This window comes from Elephas maximus, chromosome 15 (genome assembly GCF_024166365.1).
Source record: "Elephas maximus indicus isolate mEleMax1 chromosome 15, mEleMax1 primary haplotype, whole genome shotgun sequence".
Taxonomy (NCBI): domain Eukaryota; kingdom Metazoa; phylum Chordata; class Mammalia; order Proboscidea; family Elephantidae; genus Elephas; species Elephas maximus.
This window is the reverse complement of record NC_064833.1, coordinates 51,973,139-51,997,644: the sequence shown is the minus strand read 5'-3', so window position 1 is coordinate 51,997,644 and position 24,506 is coordinate 51,973,139. Positions and strand designations below refer to the sequence as shown.

Sequence of the window (24,506 nt, the reverse complement as noted above, 5' to 3'; positions counted from 1 at the left end):
ACTACTGAAGAGTTTTTAGTCAGAGAATGAGAATGTAAGAAAAGGGAGAAAGAAGGAAGAAACATGATTGACATTAATTGCCTAATAACGATTTTTGAGAAAAAGGATGCTTACTGTCTAACTTCAAATGTTTTGCATTATTGTGATAGAAAACATCTTTCTCCAAATCGTCAGTAAAGTCTGTTTTATTTAGGTGTGGCTGGCACATTTTAGAATGAATGAGTGAATTCAAGTAAGCCGATAACAAAAAGCAATGATTCCCCAGCCCATCCTTCCCTACCTCCGATATATATATACATTTTTTAATTGTGCTTTAGATGAAGGTTTGCAGAGCGAGTTCGTTTCTCATCAAGCAATTAATACACATATTGTTTGGTGAAATTGGTTGCCAACCACACATGTCAACACTCTCCCCTTCTGGACCTTGGGTTCCCCATTGCCAGCTTTCCTGTCCCCTTGCTCCTGGGTTGGTGTGCCCATTTAGTCTTGTTTTGTTTTATGGGCTTGTCTAATCTTTGCCTGAAGGATGAACCTCAGGAGTGACTTCAGTACTGAGTTCAAAGGGTGTCTGGGGGCCATACTCTTGGGGTTTCTCCAGTCTCTGTCAGACCAGTATGTCTGGTCTTCTTTTGTGAGTTAGAATTTTATTCTACATTTTTCTCCAGCTCTGTCTGGGACCCTCTATCAGATCCCTGTCAGAGCAGTTGGTGGTGGCAGCTGGGCACCATCTAGTTGTGCTGGACTCAGTCTGGCAGAGGCTGTGGTCGTTGTGGTCCATTAGTCCTCCCTCCAATCTTGCTCTCCAGAGGCAATCTCATTTATGTCATTCTTTTTAGTTACCTTCTCATCTCTACACAATATGCTATGCTGTGAATTCTTGATACATCAATGTTAGATCTTAGATGCTCACTTCCTGTCAAGATAGATAAGTATTTAACTAAAGCCACTCCAAACTTCACCCTACCCACAACACCTAATATATCACTATTGTTAGCTTTCCATTGCTTACACTTGTAATTTTAAATAACATACCTAAACTCTTATCTGTTGTTTCAAAAATAATTAGTGTATCTTCACCTTGGCATGTAACAATACTGTACCCCTTATCGTTTCTGTTATGAGTTGAATTGTGTCCCTCTAAAAAGGCACATTGACGTCTTAACCCCCCTGCTGTTTTTAAAGTGAATGTGGCTTTATTTGGAAATAGGGTCTTTGCAAATATAATCAGTTAAGATGCTGCTGTTTTTAAAGTGAATGTGACTTTATTTGGAAATAGGGTCTTTGCAAATATAATCAGTTAAGATGAAGTTACACCTACGTAGGGTGAGTCCTAATCCAATATGAGTGGTGGCCTTCAGAGGAGAAGAGACACATGGACAGACACAGAGAGACGATGGCCATGTGAAGATGGTGGCAGAGGTTGGAGTTATGCTGTCACAGGTCAAGAAGCACCTGGGGCTCCTGGATGTTAGAAACAGTAAGGAGGGATGTTTCCCTGGATCCTTCTGAGAAAGCATGGCACTGCCAACACCCCGAATTCAGACTTCTGGCCTCCAGGACTGTGAAGAAATGGATTTCTGTTGTTTGAGGTATCCTGTTTGAGGTGCTCAGAGATGCTAAGTAACCTGCTCAAAATCACACAGCTGGCAGAGTAAAGATAACAACATAGAAGTTCCTCTTAGTGACTACATTATAATTTAATGTGTGTAATACTGTATTATGCCAATAAGAAGAGCTGTTTAGTAAGAATTGTATAACCATGTGACGCTGGAAGCCCAGGAGGTACCATGGACTGGCGTGGTTACTAGTATGAGATAAGCCCTTGCTCTAAATATACCATGGGGGGCACTGAAAGGAGGACTGAGGTGCTATCATGTGGTGGTGGGGGGATGTGAGACTCACAGTTTTGGATTACACACCTATTTATGCTTCTACTAGTGAGGTCCGAATATCTGTTTTCCCATGACCTCACCAACCCTGGGTCTTATATTTAAATAAGACCTCACCTGAACTCTCAAAATATGAAAACTCTGATATGCCTCATTTGCATAAGAAAAAAATCTTCTATGTGGCCTGGTTTATCACCGGACATTCTCAAGTATAAACCACAAGCAATGTAGCAAGTTCCCGAGGTTTAAATATAAACCAGGTTAAGCCTAACATTTGCTACGCCGACTTCATTATTTGAGTGGAAGCAAAGCCATAACATTTTATACAAAGTACTGGGTTTTTACTTATAAATTAAGCATTCTTATAATTTTATATATTATTTAGATTGTCTGGATTGGCTTGGCATACCCTTTGGGACTTGGGCCCTTTAAAAGGATACTATGAATGTTAACAGAAAAGTAACCTCACGCTTTACTTTATGAAAAAGTATTACAGTAAAATGAAAGTGTCAAATTGTCAATAGTTCAGAGAAGAGAAAAACAGAATTTTTAAAATGGTAAATATGCTTACAGTGTATAACCCTGGAGACAGGAAGAGCCCTACTATTTTCGTTCAAGGTCCACAGAATTTAAAATACTTGCACACGGCAAGTCTGTTCTTTGACAACGCTGCGCAAAATCTTTAAGCAAACTTTTTTTTTTTAAACTTTTATTGAGCTTCAAGTAAATATTTACAAATCAAGTCAGACTGTCACATATAAGTTTATATACACCTTACTCCATACTCCCACTTGCTCTCCCCCTAATGAGTCAGCCCTTCCAGTCTCTCCTTTCATGACAATTTTGCCAGCTTCCAACTCTCTCCATCCTCCCATCCCCCCTCCAGACAGGAGATGCCAACACAGTCTCAAGTGTCCACCTGATACAAATAGCTCACTCTTCATCAGCATCTCTCTCCTACCCACTGCCCAGTCCCTTCCATGTCTGATGAGTTGTCTTCGGGAATGGTTCCTGTCCTGGGCCAACAGAAGGTTTGGGGACCGTGACTGCCGGGATTCCTCTAGTCTCAGTCAGACCATAATAAGTATGGTCTTTTTGTGAGAATTTGGGGTCTGCATCCCACTGATCTCCTGCTCCCTCAGGGGTTCTCTGTTGTGCTCCCTGTCAGGGCAGTCATCGGTTGTGGCTGGGCACCAACTAGTTCTTCTGGTCTCAGGATGATGTAAGTCTCTGGTTCATGTGGCCCTTTCTGTCTCTTGGGCTCATAGTTACCGTGTGACCTTGGTGTTTTTAAGCAAACATTTTTTAAAAAATATTACCTAAAAGGGGCCCTGGTGGCACAGTGGTTAAGTGTTCGGCTGCTCACCAAAAGGTCACCTTTCCTTCAGCTGCTCCTTGAAAACCTTATGGGGCAGTTCTACTCTGTCCTATAGGGTCGCTATGAGTCAGAATGGGCTCGACGCGAACGGTTTTGTTGTTGGTTTGTTGACACATTTAAAAATTTTTTAAAAAGGTATTTTTATAGATCTTATACTTTATATACTTTTTTTTAAAATATACTTTAAGTGCAAAAATACTTGGAGTAGTAGAAGGGTACCTGCAATCAATCCCTTCTCCTATTTTTCCCCCCTTTAATTTTTGACAAGCATCGAATACTGATACTCACTATTCAGTGCTTCTCGGACTAACAATTGCATCATAGTCATCCAGGGGGACTTAAATACACGTTCCTGCCCTTTCTCCTCCCCTAAACCGACTCGTAGGTCTGGGGCGAAGCTGAGCTTTGGGATTTTTAAAGAGCGATGCAAGCGATTCCCACACTCTTGGAAGTTTGAGAACCACTTAAACTTTAAAAGAAGCTAACCTCATTCAGTAAACTGGCTTCCATAATCAGAAGCTTTGGGGTGGGGCCGGGCACCTGTGCTTTGGCGAGTTCCCCCCGGCGATTGTGATGCGGCGTCAAGTGCGCAAAGCACCTGGGGGCTCTGGACATCTCTGCAACCAGGCCAGCACGAGGCAGTGCAGGAAGGTGGGTCCCCAGGGGGTGCAAAGCTCGACTGTTCACGGGTGTCCTCGGCCGAAGGCCTGCACGGCCGAACTCAGGCGACACCGCGGCGCTCAGGTCGCAGAGGCCGCGCGGCACGCAGGGGTTTTCCCCGCGCCGTCCCGCTGGCCCGGGTTAGCAGCTCCTTCCGTTCTCGTCACTTTGCCCTGTCGCCGCGCATCCGCCAGCCTCGGCCGTGCTACCCTCTTGGCCGCGTGCCGGACGCACGCCGAGGGGCCGAGGGGCCGAGGGGCGCACGCAGAGGCCCAGGCGCCCGCTGGCCGCCGCCGCGGTCCGCTCGGCCCGCCGACCTCCGCCCCAGCCCCGCGCAGCCGCCGCTCCATCAGCCTCGGGCCCTGCTCGGGCCGCGCCTCTACCAATCGCAGGCCTCGCCCGCCGCCGCCGCACCTGCGAGGAGGAGCCCGCGCACCGCCGCCGCCGCCGTCGCAGCGTCCCCGTCCCGCTCCGCCCCCATCGCGGCGCCCCTAGATCAGCCGCTGCCGGCCCCGGCTCCCAGCAGACGAGGGGCATAAGTCGCTTCCTCTGGGGCGGACACCGGCGCGCCTGGGCCGCCTGGGCTGCTGAGCCGCAGCTTCCGGGCCGCTGCCGCAACGGCGAGGCGCAGGGCGCGGGCGCCCCGCGGACCCCACGACCCGGAGCGAGCGGGCGCCGGGAGCCGGCCGTCCCACCGGAGGAGGCGTGGGCGGCGGCGGCTGCGCTCGGGCGTCCGGCGAGCAGCGCTCCATGCCCGTGTGGTGCTGCCGCTGCTCTCTGGCCGGTCATTTCAGGTGACTTCTCGTCGCGGAGTGGTGGGCAGGGGACTCGGTAGGAGGTGGAGAGCGTCCGGGGAGGTGTGAGTAGAAGCCAGGCGGCCCGGGCCGTGGTGGAGGGTGGGGGCCTGGACAGCAGCGTCCTCCCGCCTCGGTCCCCCGCTCCCGGGGAGCAAATCGTCCGGGAGACCCCTTCTCTTGCCCCCTTTCCTCGCCCTTGACTGCACCAGTCGCGGGACTGGGAGACTGACTAGGCCTGGACCGAGTTACAGCGAACTGAGACTTCAAAGTAGTACAAAGTTTGGAAAAGGGTTCCACCAAGGGGCCCCCTTTTCCGATTTTTATTACTTCTTGAAAAACGTCTCCTGATGACGTAAGTTACAGGATTGTAGAAGGTAGGGAGCTACTTTTTAAGTGCCGTGTCTAATTAAAAATAGGTTCTGAGTTGTTAACCAAACGTTAATCATTGTAATTCATATATGGTGTAGAAATTTGGAAAATACGGCGATTTTAGACGCAAACTAAGGAGAAGGTTTTTAGGATTAGTAAGCATGTACATTTTAAAGGAAAAGTGAGTCTCTGTTCTAGGTCTGGCACAGTTGGCCAACCCTTCTGTCAGTTAAGGGGAGAAAGATCAAAGATAGGTTTTAACCTGGGGGTGAAGAAATGTTAAGAGGAATTTCATTGAGCTTAGTGAAGATAGTGAGATACGCTGTTTTACATACACAAATGCTCCGGGTTAACTTGGTTTTTGGTAAAATATGAAATTAAGTAAGAATTCTTAAATTGGGGTTCATAGATAGAATTTAGGTGGTCTGTGAACTTGGATGGAAAGGTACAACTTTATTTTCACTGAACTACCTAAAAACTAATATTTCCTCTAGGTATGAATATAGGCTACAACTCAACAGTATTTGTGGACTTATCAATAACTGATCAATCATCAGTTGCCACAGAGCCGATTCTGATTCATGGCAACCCTATGTGCATCAGAGTAGAACTGTGCTCCATAGGGTTTTCAATGGCTGATTTTTCTCAGGTCGGTCGCCAGGCCTTTCTTCCAAGTCACCTCTGGGTGCAGTTGAACCTCCAAACTTTCCATTAGCGGTGGAGGGCACAAACAGTTTGCACCACCTGGGGACTCCTTTGTCATCAGTAGACATTACTAATACTTTCATATCACATGACAGTTTTTGCAGACATCTAGAAATGTATTTACAGTCATTTTTTCAGAATTAAAGTGATTATTACACATCACCAAGCTTGTTATTTAATGCAGTAGAGATGTATAAATGTATATTGCAAGTTTATTTTTATAACTAGTTTAATATACTCGATGTCCTGTAAATCTTTATTTTACCTATTTAATAACGTTATTCAGCAAAAGGACCCAGAGGCTTCACCACATTGCAAAAGGGGTATAAGGAGCAGAAAAGGTTCATAACTCTCCAGCTGTAATGGAGAGCAGTAATTCAAATTTGTCTAGGTTCTCAATAATTTTGTATGGGTCTCTAAGTTCTGAACATATTTTGGAACATGTTTTATGTAATAAGCTGTTGGAGTTTAAGCTCTAGACAAATTTGTCCATTGACCCGTTGCCAGACGGTGGTTTGAGAGTATCAGATTCACTTTGGACAGTTTTAGAAAACAGATTATCTTACTGAAATCTTGTTAAACTGAAGTCCCCTGGGAAATTCAAGTGCTTTTCAGACAATATTGTCCAAAAGGATTTTGACACCTTTTTGAACAATTGAACTCTAAGGGAAAAAAAAAAAAAGGGAACCAACTAGCAATTAATAACGATTCAGTTAATGCTAGACTGTAAATACGATATGATTACCTTTGTGTACAGAAATATGGAGGAGGGGACAAAAACAAAGTATTTGCTATATTTTGGTCTTGAGAGACAGAAAGAAAACCAGAAGTGTGTGTTAACCAGAAGATAAAAATCATGACTAATAAACTGCATTTGCCTTGTGAAAACGGCTGTCGTGTCTAAAATTAAAAAATATATATATATGTGTGTATATATACACAGTTTGCTTACCAGCACCATCAGGAAGGTGTTTCTGATTTACTAATGCTATTCTTTGGGCAATTTCATTAGAAACACACATCTTAAAATAAGTTGTGACATCTACGTTTTGGCTCTCGTTTAATACATGAAAGAATAAGCATTATGAGAAAAGTGCCCACTAACATTCCAAAGGAGAATAACCCACACTTTCTGTTCTGAAGTGTGTGACTGACTTCATTTGTGACTTCAGAACGTTTCTTTTCATGTGGTAGTATCGATTTGGTAACAATCTAGAATTGTGCTCCCGAAGACTATACTAAAGCGTTCCATCTGAGTTTGATAATTTAAAGAAGTACTGTTACGATTTAAAATGTTTTAGTTATCCAAATATTGTGCCTATGTCATCCTTTTAAATTTATTTTGAAACTCTGGATTTTAACGTTTCAAAAACAAAAAGCAGTTCCCTAAAATCATCTTAAATTTCAAATAGTCTTTTAACTTGATGCCTAACAATACTATTTGCTCCCTGTGAAACTGCTGTTTTTCAGTATTTCCTAAACGATAGTTTTACATATATTCCAGTTTAATTTGTGCCCCAGATTAAGGAAAAGTAGATTTAATTTTTATTACACAAGAAATACTTTTCGTAAGTAGAACAAACATTTGTCGAGGTGGATATCCAAAGTGGAATATGTGATTTAGTATGCGTGTGCTCTGAAACATTGACAGCAATACTAAATTTATAACTTAGGCTCTATTTTTTGGAAAGAGTAATTTCTAGTTGTGCAGGCCCTTGTTTCACTGTTACATTATGTAAAACCAGTGAATTAGACTTTTGTTTTTTGCTTGTCTTGATTCAGAGTTGTCTGTGTTGAACCAGTATTAAATTTATCAGGTAGCGTGCATGTCTATTATGAATAGTTTGTCACAGATTATGGCAATGGCTACTGAAAAAAACAAAACAAATCACCTATATTGTGTAGAGAATTTAGAGAAGCTAAAACTTTGGCTCTACTTACTGTTCTTGAGTCATGGGACGGATTAGAGTCAAATTGCTTGAGGCCCACAAAAAAAAAAAAAAAAAAACCACTAGAACTAATAAACAAATTCAGACATATTGCAGGATACAAAAAACATATAAAAATCAATCGTGTTTCTATACACTAGCAATGAACAATTTGAAAATGAAATTAAGAAAACAATTCCATTTATAATAGCATTGAAAATACTTAGGAACACATTTACCAAAAGAAACCCGAGACTCGTATGCTAAAAACTACAAAACGTTGTTGGAAGAAATAAAAGAAAGCCTAAACTAATGGAAAGAAATCCCAAGTTCTTGGATCAGAAAACAATATTCTTAAGAGGGCAATGCTCCTCAAATTGATTACAGCCTCAATACAATCGCTCTCTCAAACCCAGGTGCCTTTTTTGTAGAAATTGACAAGCAAGGCCTAAAATTCGTGTGAAAATGCAGGGAACCCGGAGTAGCCAAACAGTCTTGAAAAAAACAGAGTTACTTGCTGATGTCAAAATTTAATACAAAACTACAGTAATCAAGACAGTGCAGTGGCATTTAAAAATGAATATATAGGTCAGTGGAATATAGCTGAGAGTTCAGAAATAAATCCTTACATGTATTTATGTTCAGTTGGTTTTCATTGGGGATGCCAAGACAATTCAAGTCGGGAAGAACAGCCTTTTCAGCTGGTGGGGCTTCAACAACTGGATGTCCACATACAGAAGAATGACGTTGGACCCCTGTACAAAAATTAACTCAAAATATATCGAAGACCTAAACATAAGAGCCAAAACTATAAAACTCTTAGAAGAAAACATAGGCACTAATCTTGCGATCTTGAATTAGGCAGTGGTATCAAAAAAAAAAAGAAAAAAAAAATTTTTTTTTTTTTTTTAATCTTAGATAGGACATCAAAAGCACAAGCAATGAAAGAAGAAATAAATTGGACTTCATCATGATGCAATTTTTTTGTGTGCTTCAAAGGCCACCGTCAGGAAAGTGAAAAGACAGTCGACAGAATGGGAGAGACTATTTGAAAATCATGTACCTGAAAGGATATTTGTATCCAGAATATAAAAAGAACTTTTGCAGTTCAACAATAAAAAGACAGCTCAATTAAAAAAATGGGCTAAGGGTTTGACAGGAGGTTTCTCCAGTGAAGCTACTCAGTAAGCTTATGAAAAGATACTGAAAATTATTAGTCACTAAAACCAGTTGCTGCCAAGTTGATTCCAATTCATGGCAACCCCATGAGTGTCAGAGTCGAACTGTATTCCACAGGGCTTTTAATGGCTGATTTTTCGGAAGTAAATGGCAAGGCCTTTCTTCCAAGATGACTCTGGGCAGACTGGAACCTCCAGCTTTTTGGTTAGCAGCCAAACCTGTTAACAGTTTCCACCACCCAAGGACTCCTGGTCAGGCCTTAGACCAAGTTAAATAGAGGGAACCTCAAAAAGAAAATGCCTTTTTTTTCTGAAACAACTTTATTTAAATGTAATTCAATGATAATTCAATAGTAAGTACTAAAGCTGTAAGCTGTAATAATAAAGCTATTTATATTATCTATTGTTACTAAATGCACAAATTATCAAACAATGTTATTAATATCACATGCAAGTAAAATTTTGCTGAAGCTCATTCAAAAGCAGCTGCAGCAGTATATCGACAGGGAACTGCCAGAAATTCAGGCTGGTTTCCGAAGAGGACGTGGAACCAGGGATATCATTGCTGATGTCAGATGGATCCTGGCTGAAAGCAGAGAATACCAGAAAGATGTTTACTTGTGTTTTATTGACTATGCGAAGGCATTCGACTGTGTGGATCATAACAAATTATGCAAAGAATGGGAATTCCAGAACACTTAATTGTGTTCATGAGGAACCTGTACATAGATCAAGAGGCAGTTGTTCAGACAGGACAAGGGGATACTGATTGGTTTAAAGTCAGGAAAGGTATGCATCCGGGTTGTATCCTTTCACCATACCTATTCAGTCTGTATGCTGGACTGTATGAAGAAGAATCGGCATCAGGATTGGAGAAAGACTAATTAACAACCTGCATTATGCAGATGACACAACCTTGCTTGCTGAAAGTGAAGAGGACTTGAAGCACTTACTAATGAAGATCAAAGACCACAGCCTTCAGTATGAATTACATCTCAACATAAAAAAAAAAAAAAAAAATTCCTCACAACTGGACCAATATGCAACATTATGATAAATGGAGAAAAGATTGAAGTGGTCAAGGATTTCATTTTACTTGGATTCACAATCAAACCCATGGAAGTAGCAGTAAAGAAATCAAATGACACATTGCATTGGGCAAATCTGCTGCAAAGGACCTCTTTTTATAAAGTGTCGAAAAGCAAAGATGTCACGTTGAAGACTAAGGTGCGCCTAACCCAAGCCATGGTATTTTTAATCGCCTCATATGCATGCGAAAGCTGGACAATGAATAAGGAAGACCAAAGAAGAATTGACGCCTTTGAATTGTGGTGTTGGCGAAGAATACTGAACATACCATGGACTGCCAAAAGAACGAACAAATCTGTCTTGGGGGAAGTACAACCAGAATGCCCCTTAGAAGCAAGGATGGCGAGACTGTGTCTTACATACTTTGGACATGTTGTCAGGAGGAATCAGTCCTTGGAGAAGGACATCATGCTTGGTAAAATACAGGGTCAGCGGAAAAGAGGAAGACCCTCAACGAGATGGATTGACACAGTGGCTGCAACAGTGGGCTCAAGCATAACTATTGTGAGGATGGTGCAGGACTGGGCAGTGTTTTGTTCTGTGGTACATAGAGTCACTATGAGTCAGAACTGAGTCAGTGGCACCTAACAACAACATTATTTATTGTTATTATATATTATATAAAAATCCAGTTGCCATCCTGTAGATTCCGTGAGTCCCTCGGTGGTGCATTCAGTTCTGTGCTTGACTACTAACTGATAGGCACCCAGAGACACCTTGAAAGAAAGGCCTGGTGATCTGCTTCTGAAAGGTCACAGCCTTTAAAACACCGTGGAGAGCAGTTCTACTCTGCATACATGGGGTTGCCATAATCATAAATAGCCTAAACCCATTGCCGTCGAGTCTATTCCGACTCATAGCGACCCCTAAAGGACAAAGTAGAACTGCCCCATTGGGCTTCCAAGGCTGTAAATCTTTTTTGTTTTAATTTTGATTGTGCTTTAATTCAAAGTTTACAAATCAAGTCAGTCTCTCACACAAAAATTTATATATGCTTTGCTATATACTCCTAGTTGCTCTCCCCCTAATGAGACAGCACACTCCTCTCTGCCCTGTATTCCCCTGTCCATTCAGCCAGCTTCTGTCCCCCTCTGCCTTCTCATCTCCCCTCCAGACGGGAGCTGCCCACGTAATCTCATTGTGTCTACTTGAGCCGAGAAGCTCACTCCTCACCAGTATCATTTTCTGTGTTATAGTCCAGTCCAATCTCTGTCTGAAGAGTTGGCTTTGGAAATGGTTCCAGTCTTGGGCTAACAGAAGGTCTGGGGACCATGACCTCCGGGGTCCTTCTAGTGCCGTGTTCCCTGTCAGGGCAGTCATCGGTTGTAGTTCTTCTGGTCTCAGGCTGATGTAGTCTCTGATTTATGTGGCCCTTTCTGTCTCTTGGGCTCATTATTACCTTGTGTCTTTGATGTTTTTCATTATCCTTCGCTCCAGGTGGGTTGAGACCAATTGATGCATCTTAGATGGCCACTTGCCAGCATTTAAAACCCCAGATGCCACTCACCAAAGTGGGATGCGGAATGTTTTCTTAACAGATTTTATTATGCCAGCTGACCTAGATATCCCCTGAAACCATGGTCCTCAGACCTCCACCCCTGCTACTCTGGCCTTCGAAGAGTTCTGTTTATTCAGGAAACTTCTTTGCTTTTGGTTTAGTCCAGTTGTGCCGACCTCTCCTGTATCATGTGTTGTCTTTCCCTTCACCTAAAATAGTTCTTGTCTACTATCTAATTAGTGAATACCCGTCTTCCTCCCTCCCTCCCCGCTCTTGTAACCATCAAAGTACATTTTTTTCTCTGTTTAAACTATTTCTTGAGTTCTTATAATAGTGGTCTCATACCATATTTGTACTTTTGTAACTAATTTCACTCAGCATAATGCCTTCCAGATTCCTCCACGTTATGAAATGTTTCACGGATTCATCATTGTTTTTTATTAATGAGTAGTAGTCTATTGTGTGAATATACCATAATTTATCCATCCATTCATGGGCACCTTGGTTGCTTCCATCTTTTTTTTTCGTTATAAACAGTGCTGCAGTGAACATAGATGTGCATATGTCTGCCCGTGTAAAGGCTGTTATTGCTCTACGATATATTCCGAGGTGTGGGATTACTGGGCCATATGGTAGTTCTATTTGTAGCTTTTTAAGGAAGCGCCAAATCGATTTCCAGAGTGGTTGTATCATTTTTACATTCCCATCAGCAGAGTATAAGTGTTCCAGTCTCTCCACAACCTCTCCAACATGTATTATTTTGTGCTTTTTGGATTAATGCCAAAGGCTATAAATCTTTATGGAAGCAGATTGCCGTATCTTTCTCCCGTGGAGCAACTGGTGGGTTCAAACTGCAGACCTTTTGGTTAGCATCTGAGTGCTTAACCACTATACCACTATGGCTCCTTAGTGACATATAGCTATAAAAATAAAGCTGTAAATATAATCAAATTCTCTAACTTGGCAGAAAAAAAAAATTGCTTGAGATATATTGACTTGGAATATTAAATGTCTCCTAATAATGATGAGGAACTGGAGCCCCGGTGGTACAGTGGTTAGGAGCTCAAGCTGCTAACCAAAAGGTTGGCAGTTCAAATTCACTAGCCCCTTTTTTTTTTTTTATGGGGCAGTTCTGCTCTGTCCTGTAGGGTTGTTATGAGTTGGAATTCACTTGACAGCAGTGGGTTTGTCCTTAAAGAATGTGAATATCAAGTTTTCATTCCACAACACTTATTTATAGAGTTAAGAAACTGATCAAGGCATTTTAGATTATTGAGTTTTGCTTATAAAATCAAATATGGTTGCTGTCAAGTTGATTCTGACTCATGGTGGCTTCAAGGATGTGCAGTAGAATTGCTTCATAGAGTTTTCAAGGCTGTGACCTTTCAGAAGTAGATCACCAGGCCTTTCTTCCGAGGTGCTGCTCGATGGGTCGAAACTGCCACTGTTTCAGCTAATAGTCAACTGTTCAACCATTTATGCCTCCCAGGGACTCCTCAAATATGGTAGTAACTGCTAAAATGCCTTCATTCACAGTCATTTGCAAAGGATCATCAGTTTGCTTTGAGAGTAGTTAGGGTATTAGATAATATTTAAGTAGTCTAGCTTAATGTATGTACTCTCAAAATGACAACCCCAAGCAGATCCTCATTTTTTTTTTCTTTTGGTTTGTTTTAATGTGAAATCTTTGTTAAAGTTTAGAGAAGGAAACATCTTTGTACTTGCCAAAATCTTAGAGTGATAATCATGTTTATTATTTCTCAGGTTACACATGAAAGCAGCAGTGTTGAGGTAGGGATTTCTGGGAGAGATTGAATGTGAGGCCTGCATCTCCTGAAAAAGAATTGTGACCTTTCCAACAACAGTAATACTAGTCAGGCTTGGGTAGCCAAAAGAACTTTGCTTAGGAGCATCCAAAGGGGGCTGGGGAATCTTTCCAGGGCAGACACTTTGGAGAAGTATCCAGGACAGTATAGTAGAGTAAAAAGTAACCATTCTCGGGAGATGGAAACACTCCCTGTTTCAATGCTGTGTCTTTGGTTGTTAAAGATAGCTTATTTAGTAGGGACTTGCCTACAAGGTACTATTTAGGAATTAGCCATGTAGGAATTTTGGCCTTAAAGGTGGTATAGGTTGCCAGGAAGCTAAGTAACTATTTTGAAAGCATAAATCAGAAGGATGTCTTTTTCTTGTTCTATTGAATAATCTATAGTCTACATAAATTTTGGAGTAAAGCTAGAAAAATCCGAGACGAGAATGCTTTTTCTAAAGGTTATATTGACTTTTGTTTCTGTTACATGTTTTAAAGGAACTATAGCGACTCTGAAACCGAAGGAGAGATTTTTAATTCCTTAGTGCAATATTTTGGTGATAGTTTGGGGCGAAAAGTTAAAGCGATGCCATTAGTTGAAGAAACTTCTTTACTTGAAGATTCATCAGTGACTTTGCCTATGGTAATAATAGGTAAGTTATTGCATTGAATTTCTTAAAATAGTTATGACCCTTACCATTTTTACAAGTTCCTGGGAATTGTATTGAAAAATATTCTTAGGTTGCTTGATGTGTTAAAATGACAATCAAATCTTTGGGTAGTGTAATTTATTTAACATTAGATTCTGATGTTAGAATGCAGCATATTTTTACGGAAAGATTGATATTACTGTATTATGTTCAAGTACTGCCTGTCAGTGGTAAGTGGTAGGTGTCACGGTGATGATGGTAACCAACAGGATTATAGTACTGTACAGAGCATTCGCTGTACATTGTAGGATTATAATTTATAACCCTACAACACTCTGTTGGTAGTGCAGATGCAGACCGGGAAACTGATTCAGAAGTTCAAGTTAGTAAGGGTGCAACCGATTGTGCAAGTTGGTAATCAGTGCTCAGTTAGCAGTGATCGTTGTAGCACTCTGCAGTAATGTTGGTAATTATGATTAACCATAGCATTGCTATTATTATATATCCTTTGTATCACCTTAATAAATAGGCATATGAAATATTAAAACTTAAGCTATTAATAAACCTAATTACTTCAGAATTTTAAAGGTTTTTATGATTTACTTTTATTACATCCATTTAATTACCTGTCATATTTATCTTCCGCCTAATATTCAAACTGAAGGAAGTCAGACAAGCACATAGTGAAGCCAAGTCAAAGGAGAAATTTGTAGGAAATAGGCATGCTGGTGGCTTGGAACTTCCTCAGCTTCTTTGATAACCTGTTTCAAAGTTAGTGGGAAGAAGAGAAAAGTCCTGTCACCTGACTGGCATATGCAAGAGGTTAGGAAGGAAGGAAGCAAAGGAGGAGAGCAAGACTGTTCTTCTATACTAGATTCTCCTCTAGAGGATATTGTAGAGATGACAGTTTTTTCAGTAATCCTCATTCAGGGTAGATCTCAGGGACCATACCTAGTGTTCCCTTTTTCTGCTTATGTTTAGTGCTGGCTTTCCATGCTGGAAGTCTTGGAATAAGTAAGGACGCCTTGGCTTCCTCTTCTAGCTGGCCTGTGGGAGTGTTAGAAAAGGAAAAACCGTCTTCATCTCTACCTGCCCATCTCAGTTCCCCTAAAACAATCTATCCCTATCCCTGTGTTTGTCTCAGCCTATGAGTAGCTTAACCTAATGTTTATAGGGCCGTTGGCAATAGCACCACCAGCCTGAGCACAGGGAAAATGCTGGTTTCCATACTATATGTATTAGTTTTTATTGCTGCAGTAACAAATTACTGCAAACCTAGTGTAACCGTGTTCTGTTCTTAATAATCCAGTCTCTCACTTCAGGCTCCTGAAAGTTTCCTGATGTGGGAGATTAGATTATTGGCAGGACTGTGGAGAGCAACACACATTCAAAAAACCTCCGTTGGCCACCGTCTTTGAGTGGGCCACAAGAGATTTGGTTGCAATGCAATGCCTATGCTGCCCTGGTTTCCCTTGGCCATGACTGAACCAATTAGAAACAGTTTGAAGCCCTGGTTATTAGTGGGCCAGTCAGGTGGAATAAAGAAATAGCATTTGGAAATGTAGGATACATTTTTGGGAAAGAAGTCAGCTTAGAGATCTAATTTTGGAAGTCAGTAGCACAGAGAGTCTTGAGTTGGTGAGAGTTGAAGCCTTGAGTAGATGAGACTCCCAGAAGAAAACAGGAGAAGAGAAGGCAAAGGTCAGAATCTGGTTTTAAGAGATGATAGAAGCAAGAACTGGTGAGGGGTAAAAGCCATCTAAGAAGTAGGAGAAAAGCCAAAGAACAAGAGTGTTAAGATGCGTGTTATACTCTTTCCCATTGTTTTTATTTTTGTTTTTTAATAGGAAATGGACCCTCAGGGATATGCCTTTCTTATATGTTATCAGGCTACAGACCATATTTATCAGCAGAAGCAATACATCCAAATACGATCTTACATAGTAAATTAGAAGAAGCAAGACATCTTTCCATTGTTGATCAGGTATTTTTTACATGTCAATTCTTTTTATTTTTTTTAATGCTGAAACAAGATTAGTTTTATGTTCCTATAAACATGTTTCTTAGTTGCAAATTAAAAAAACTGAACCCACTGCCATCGAGTCGATTCCGACTCATAGCGACCCTATAGGACAGAGTAGAATTGCACTGTAGAGTTTCCAGGGAGCACCTGGTAGATTCAAACTGCTGACCTCTTGGTTAGCAGCCATAGCACTTAACCACTACACCACCAGGGTTTCCTAGTTGCAAATAATCTATTCTAAATAAAGCTTTCTCTTATTTTTCTTTCAGATTAATAAATATATCCTACTAAATTTCTTCTGTTTATTTTCTTAAATTGATTAGAGCAGAATTTCCCAAATTATTTCCTGATGGACTTTTAGTAGGTGCTCTCTGTTGAGATAAGTTTGGGGAATGCTGCTTTTTATTATTGGAGTGTCACGGTAGACATTAAGATACTGAAAGCATCTTCAAATTTTGCAAAAAAAAGATCTAGTTAGCTTGGTTGAAACTCAGCCTTTTCCCTTATTTATTTTGTCCCAAGAATCTTCTATTAAGATCTCAAGGAAATGTTGGGTTAGAGTGATGGCCTTCACCATTATCGTACTTGTTTTATTTCCATTGCTAAACTCTTTCTGCGCCGCCCCCCCACCCTTTTTTTTTAATTCAGGACTTAGAGTACTTGTGTGAAGGCCTAGAGGGCCGATCATCTAATCCAGTTGCAGTACTTTTTGACACACTGCTTCATCCAGATGCTGACTTTGGCTATGATTATCCATCTGTTTTGCACTGGAAACTAGAACAACATCATTATATCCCTCACATAGTTCTTGGTAAAGGTCCTCCTGGTGGGGCTTGGCATGTGAGTATTTTTCTTAACACTTTGCTTCATTATCATGTGTCATCTTGATAAAATCAACTTGATTGTTAAGCGTTATGGTAGTGCTGTTATGTGTTTACCACATTTTTATCTGAGGAGAATTTTAATGCAGTTCATTTAGTTAAATATGGGTTAATTACTACTGGTAGTAGTTAAGCTACATTTGATTACTGACTTAGCCTTAGAATAAGTGTATCTCTATTATGAGAATTCCATAGAAAACATTACAGGAATGTTTTGCATAGTAAAAAATTAAAAATTCAGTTATTCAATTTAGAATTTATAAAATCTCACACATTTGATTTCAAATCGATTTCCATTATTTCCCTATATTTTCAAAATCTTGAATGAAAAATGTAGTATAAAAGAAAGAGGTGTTTTTAAACTGAAGAACTGGTAAGGATTCATTCAATTGCATTTGATTAGGGGACCAGCAACTAGTAATGACTCTTCACCCCTGTGTGGTCAGCAGTTAACATAGTGTCTAGCGTATAGTGAACGTTCATTTGTTGTACAAATAAATGGTAAATATTTTTGCTGCTTAGAAAAATATGCAGACAATAATTGAACTCTATGTGACTCCCTTTCCTCTGCTTATATAGGAAAGTTAAAGTATTGATAAGCTTTGATTACTAAAAACACATTTGAATCAGTGGTAAAGCTTGGAATATACATAAAGCTTTCTGATTTTTTCTGGGCATTTATTAGAGCCACTAGAATGTGATGTAAGTAAATGATATTTAAGCTGCAATCCAGTCCTCAAGTATCACCTTCTTGACGCCCCCAAGCTCATTATTTGTTCCCATCTCTGCATTCCGTGCCTTATTCTTGCTCTTCCAGTGTTTGCCTGTAGTACTGTTTACCTGCTTATGCAGCCCTCTCCCCTGCCATGCTCCACATACATCCTTGGTTACTACCCAAGATGTAATCTGCTTAAGTCCTCTGTCCTCTCATCCTCATCCTCATCCTCATCCAGTTCTCTCTTTCTTTTGTTATCCAGGTTCTCATCATTCTTCACCGTCTCAAGCTTCCCAGTTATGCTCTCTGGTACTCCAGTTAGTGGTAAACAGCTCTCCCACATCCTTACCCCTTTTGGCCAAATGCTTCTACTCCCTTCCTTGAAACCTTGCTCTTTCCTGAAGATTCCTCTCCGGTTGCAGCTCCCCGAAATGGAGCCTATAGTCCCCTATCCTGGAAGATGAGCTAGTGAGCTTGATGTTCTCTTTACTCCCCATTGCTTTCTGTAAAAGCCTCTATTCCCTTGAAAAGGCCTTGCTGTTTTCTCGCTCCTCTACCATTCCACACTATGCCCATCCAACACTGAATCTGTAACACTTACTTCATGGTCTTCCATTGTATCTGATTTTATCATCACCTTAAATGACCCTACTGTCTACATACATGATACAGAACCAACACTTTAACTTTTTAGTCCAGAAATTCATTTCTGAGGAGCTTTTCTTCCATTCTTCATTAGCTACGAACTCGAGTGGCTGCACTATAGATCTTATCTCACAACACTTAACTGTGAAAAACTAAGTCAAAAATATCTTACTTTCTGTTCACAACATCCTCTGTACCTAATCTTCAAACACAGAGAGCACTTGAGGCCCCCATCTTCACCTCCTTACCTCTCCAGTTAGGTTCTATAATTCAGGATTGAACTATTCTCCTTAAAACCCATTGTCCTTCCATCACGTAGCTTGAGCAAAAAAAACAATTCATCTTACTTTTCACTTTACCTTTTCCTATAATTAGGCTGTCAGATGTTACCAGAGGAAAATCATACAACTGTGAAAATTGTTCTCCAGTCTCAGCTGGGCTGTGAAACTGTTTGGTAATCCTTCGATATTTCCTTAAATTCTGTCTTCTCAAACCTCTATCCTTTTTTCCCTCTTTATGCTTAGAAATATTCTTGTTTCTTTACAGAGAAAATGGAATCCATTAGGATTGAACTTCCACAGTTTCACACCCAAACCTGCAGACCTGTCTGCATTCATGTTAATTCTTTGTTTCTTGTCCCCTGAAGTAGTTCTCTATGCATATAATCTCCATGCCTTTGCCTCCTACTTCTTAGCTTACTTCACTCTAGCTTGTGTCACTGTTTTTCGACTAGAATTGCTCTTTTCCATGGTTAGTACCTTCCTTTTTTTGCTCAATTTGATGGAGTCTCAGTTTGTTTTCCCTGACCTCTGCAACATTTAACAATGTTGATGTCCTTCTTGGATTCTCTTACCCTTCATTCTGCTTGTTCGTCTTCCTGTTTGGTCACTCCTTTCTAATTACCTTTGTGGATTCTTATTCCTCATACTGTCTCTTTAAAAATGTGCTTTTCTAGACTCTGTCCCAAGCCTTGGTCTTTCTGATAATCTTCATTCTCCCTGGGCTACCTCACCTACTTCTGTGGCTCATATGAATGCTGATGATTCCCAAATCAAGATCTCTGGTCCAGATTTCTCTGTTACGTATCCACCTAGATTCAGTCTCCTAATTATTCCACAGGTGTCCTCAAACTCATCATGCCTAAAACCAGTCATTTTTATCTTTGAATTCTGTTTTTAATTTCTTTATCATCGTAGTTAAGAGATTGGCTGCTAACTGAAAGGTCCACAGTTCGAATCCACCAGCAGCTCCTTGGAAACCTGATGGGGTAGCTCTATTCTGTCCTATAGGGTCACTATGAGTCAGAATCAAGTTGATGGCAACAGGTTTAGTTTTTTTTTTTTTTTAATCATCGAATGACATGATCATGTAGTTTACTCAAGCAGAAATGTGAGGGTCATCATTGATTTCTCTTTCCTCAACTCCCACATGAAATGCGTCACCAAATCGTCTCCATTTTTTACTGTAAACATATTTGGAATCCATCTACCCTAATTCTGTCCATCACCATTGTGTGATGAAATTCTTGGTAACTTTTCTTCTGATGATTCTCGTTTTCCATCTTCTTGGTTCATGTCAGAGCCAGTCTGGCTCAAAGCAGGGGCAGTCTGCTGCATTCTCTCCCTATGGTGATCTTCTGTGTACTTCACAGATAATGCTTCATAGGACCTACTATAGAGTAAGTGCTCTGTAAATTTTAGCCAGTAATAATTTTTATTATAATAACCATGTATGCCGTTCCTAATACTGGGCTGTGTAGAAGCAGGGGCAAGAAGAGTTTTGAGAAAAGAAGCCATAAATTAAAAGAGTTGGCTCAAAGAGATTATCTTTACTCTTGGGACAGCTGCCTGGTCTTGGACTTCTCTTGCTTTGTATTGAGAAGGCAGAAGTAAGTAGGAGAAGGGAGCTTGAAGTGCTCATGTTCCTTGAGGGCAGCATTTCCCTCAGTGGTCAGTCCTTTCTTTCTGAGGCAACCATTGCTTATTACCCTACTCTTCGGAAGAGATGTTGCTATATCCAACCAGCCTGTACTTCAGAGTTAAAATTGATGAAGAAGGAGAAACTGTTTTGCTGCCAATTTTTAAAAATCTAATATTATTAGAATAGAAAGACATCTAAAGTATTAGAAATTAATGAACTTGTCTTCCTTTAACAAGTGAAAATATTGATCTGTAACATAATATTGTACATCTCAATTATAGATTGTATTCCAAAGTTATCAACATTATATAGGCATTGTGCAGTATTGTAAATTTGTTTGTATAAGTCTGTAACTATATGAAAGAAGGAATGTAGATGGATACTACCAAATCATGAAAGTATATAAAAGTTTACCAGAAAAAGTTTCAGGTGATTTATACAACCATTTAGAACTGTTTTCAATACTCCTTATCTAGAGTCTTAATTATTGTAAATGAAATGGTTTGGTAAAGAAAACCCATGTTACTGCTTAAATATGTTTTTTGGTTGTACTTTTTTTATTCTAAAAGAATATGGAAGGCTCCATGTTGACAATCAGCTTTGGAAATTGGATGGAGCTACCTGGACTTAAATTTAAGGATTGGGTGTCTAGCAAACGAAGGTAAAGATCAACCTGTATTAATATTCTTTGGTGTACAATGAAAAAGAGACTGTGAGTAAATTTCAAAATATTGTGATCATGTTTTAGATGAATAATGTAAATGTGCATTTCTTACAAATAAAAATACCTCTTTGCAGTGGTGATTGTAATGAGGTAGTTTAGTTTTGAAACTAAGCACAGAGGTAAGGAATTGCCTGTAGATTGGCTTCATGTGACTTCTCTATTAACCACGGATTTATCTCTCCCATTAAATCTTTGTTTAGTTACTAACTTTCTTATCTGCCCACACGTACTTCCCATGCTTTTATCTTAATTTTTATGGTGGATATATATATATCTTCATGTATGCATATCTCCTGTGTAGATATCTAGATATCTAAAATGTTTGACTTTAAGGTTAGAAGAGTGTATGATTAAGAATTTAGAATGATGAAATGAAACTAGAATATAGGTCAGTCGGAAGATGTGATTGGCTGAGTATGAACATAAGTGTTTAACAAGAAATCTGAAAGTAGGAGTAACAGAAGAAATCTCAACTTGGAAGAATACAAGTTTATTTATTTTGAGGGAGAAAACCTAAGATTTAAAAAAAAAAGGTATGAAAAGCCGTAACATTTTCAAGGATAGTAAATATTCAATTAGATAGGAATTACTAATACTGTTTTATCTATTCACAAAAACAATAAAGCAGGAAGTTATTTAACCTGTGTTAAGAAAGAGATGTAGCATTTGAATGCTTGACACCCTGCTAGACACCATATTAATTCGTACAGATCTCTCTAACTGGAGAAGAAGAGCAAATTTAGACCAGCTTTTTAAATAATTGAGATTAAGTCTTCCCCAAAACTTCCATTTTTTAAAAAGGAATTACATGTGTGTTTAAAACTTAAGGTTGCAAAACTGGGCAAGTCGTACAAGTTCTTGATTTTCAAAAGTAAACAAGTGGAATTGCTCAATACCTGCCTCCTTTTGTGACATGGGTAAGAAAGGGAATGCTTCCTAATTTGTGTACCAGAAGTATTGTTTCTAAATTACGCTTATTGTATATTAAAGTAATATGTGAAAATGAATCTTTTGATAAATATTTGCTTTTAGTTCTGGCCTTTGTATAATGTTAAGAGCAGACTCTTAGGTCACTGTAGATATTGACAGGGTTTGAACCCTGACCCTCTAACTTCTCATGTTGTGACTTTGGACAGATACCAAACTAGCTGTCATTTCCTTGACTGTAAAATGAGGATGATAATAGTATTAACTATTACAGAGGGTTTCTATAAAAACTGAGAATTAATACATTCTAAGTGTTAATTGTTAATTATAATCATAGAATTTTAAGAAGAAAAAATTTTATGAACCTTGAGTAACAAAAAAAAAACAAGTTACACTGAATTAAGTTAAATGATTTGGTATGTTCTTGCTGCTACTTATCTCTAATTGGGGCACAGTATTTAGGAGCGCTAATGCCTGCCATTGTAAAGTACAAATGGAAAATGAAAGATGTAATAGTGCCATTTTTTCATAAAAAGATGATATGTTTAGATCTCTTTATGAGTAGGACAACACACAGAAATGTTGTATTTACTTGGACATAAGATCTTTTTGTTCAGCAGAAGACTATGATCTGAATTTTTTTCTGCAACTGGGAAAATAGAGCAGATTACTAAAAATCTTGTCAGGATGGGTATACATAACCCTTAAGAAACCCATGCTTTAGAAGTAGATCTGTAGTATCTCACAGTTATAATCTAAATGAGTTAGCAGTCTAATTTTCAGACATCCACATTTTTAATCACTTCATTTATTCAGTAAAAGTTTATCAAGCTAATTTGAGCAGACACTGCCAGGTACTGAGGAAACAAAGATATGTTAAATACCATCCCTGCCCTCATGGGACTCCCTCTATTGATAAAACTCATTCATTGATATTTTTAACTAAAGGAAAAAAAAAAAAAAAAGCTTTTTTTCAAAGTGTTAGAATAATTTGTAGCTAAGACAGTCCAGAAAAATTAAAAAGATATAGAAGCTTATAGGTGGAGCAGTAAGAATCATGGAAACTAAAAGTAGTACTATATACAAAAAAGTTTTTTTTTTTTTTAGTACTATATACCTCATAGAATATTCTTCCTTTTCCTTTTTAAGGAACCTAAAAGGGGACCGAGTCATGCCAGAGGAAATAGCTCGCTACTATAAACATTATGTAAACGTCATGGGTCTTCAGAAGAATTTCAGAGAGAATACGTACATAACCTCTGTGTCAAGACTCTACAGAGACCAAGATGATAATGCTGGTCAAGACAGAGATATTTCAACAAAGCATTTACAGATAGAGAAGTCAAAATTTATCAAGAGAAACTGGGAAATCAGGGGTTATCAGCGAGTAGCTGATGGTTCTCATGTTCCCTTTTGTCTCTTTGCTGAGAATGTAGCTCTGGCAACTGGAACGTTGGATTCTCCTGCCCATCTGGAAATTGAAGGGGAAGATTTTCCTTTCGTGTTTCATTCAATGCCTGAATTTGGAGCTGCTGTAAGCAGAGGAAGGTTGCGTGGCAAAGTGGATCCGGTGTTAATTGTCGGTTCAGGGCTTACTGCAGCTGATGCAGTACTGTGTGCTTACAACAATAATATCCCTGTGATCCATGCATTTCGCAGACGAGTAACTGATCCAGGCTTAATTTTCAAACAGCTTCCCCAAAAGCTTTATCCTGAATACCATAAAGTCTATCATATGATGTGTACTCAGTTATACTCTGCAGACTCGAGTTTATCTGACTATACCAGTTTTCCTGAGCACCATGTGCTTTCCTTTAAGTCGGACATGAAATGCATTCTTCAGAGTGTCTCTGGATTGAAGAAAATATTTAAGCTTTCTGCAGCAGTAGTATTGATAGGTTCTCATCCTAATCTATCTTTTCTGAAGGAGCAAGGGTGTTACCTAGGCCATAACTCAAGCCAGCCAATTACATGTAAGGGTAATCCTGTAGAAATAGATGCGTATACCTATGAGTGCGTTAAAGAAGCCAACCTTTTTGCCTTAGGTCCTTTGGTCGGGGACAATTTTGTTCGATTTTTAAAGGGAGGGGCACTGGGTGTTACACACTGTTTAGTTACAAGACAGAAGAAAAAGCAGCATTTATTTGTTGAAAGAGGAGGAGGAGATGGGATAGCTTAAAGCAAGTATACGCGTAATTTATATGGACAGTTTACCATTAAAGATTTTTAATATAGTGGTTTTGCAGTGTACTCGCTTGAATTTTCTGGACCTGAATTGCCTGGAGGAGAGCCACAAGCTCTAGTAATCATTTTTTAAAGTTACAAGAACTCTGTGTCCTGTTTCTACTGTAATGCATCAAAGGCATCACTGTCAGGCAAGGACTGCCAAGTTGCCTGGTTTACGTTATGCTCTCATTTAACTGAAACGTGCGTTTCTTCCAAGACATGCTTTTGATGGTTTTTGGTTATTTCTTACATTTGATTCCAAGATACTATAGCCTTGAATCTATAAAATCACACAGTGATCAGGCCAGAAATTGTCCTAATTGATATCTGGTTACCTTGCTGGTTAAAGGTGGTTGAAGCACCAGCAGCATCAGCTTCACCCGTGGCTTGTTAGAAATGCAGACTTTCAGGCCCCACACCAGAGTTACCAAATCCAAAGCTTCATTTTAACAAGATCCCAAGTGGTTTGTATGCGCCTTAAAGTTTGAGACACA

At 39.7% G+C, this 24,506-nt stretch overlaps 1 protein-coding gene across 2 annotated transcripts; it reads left to right on the top strand.

Annotated features, from left to right (window-relative positions):
• The first annotated feature begins 3,843 nt into the window (after positions 1-3,843).
• Positions 3,844-23,966, top strand: OSGIN2 (oxidative stress induced growth inhibitor family member 2). 2 transcript variants are annotated; one of them, XM_049854151.1, is made up of 6 exons: positions 3,844-3,918; positions 13,800-13,954; positions 15,799-15,935; positions 16,623-16,814; positions 20,705-20,796; positions 22,936-23,966. In XM_049854151.1, exons 2-6 carry the CDS (start codon positions 13,888-13,890, stop codon positions 23,963-23,965), a joined length of 1,518 nt encoding a protein of 505 aa, XP_049710108.1. In that variant the 5' UTR covers positions 3,844-3,918; positions 13,800-13,887; the 3' UTR covers position 23,966. The 2 variants fall into 2 exon arrangements, with proteins under 2 accessions (XP_049710108.1, XP_049710107.1); XM_049854150.1 differs by lacking the exon at positions 3,844-3,918 and adding an exon at positions 4,592-4,721.
• Positions 23,967-24,506: the final 540 nt, after the last annotated feature.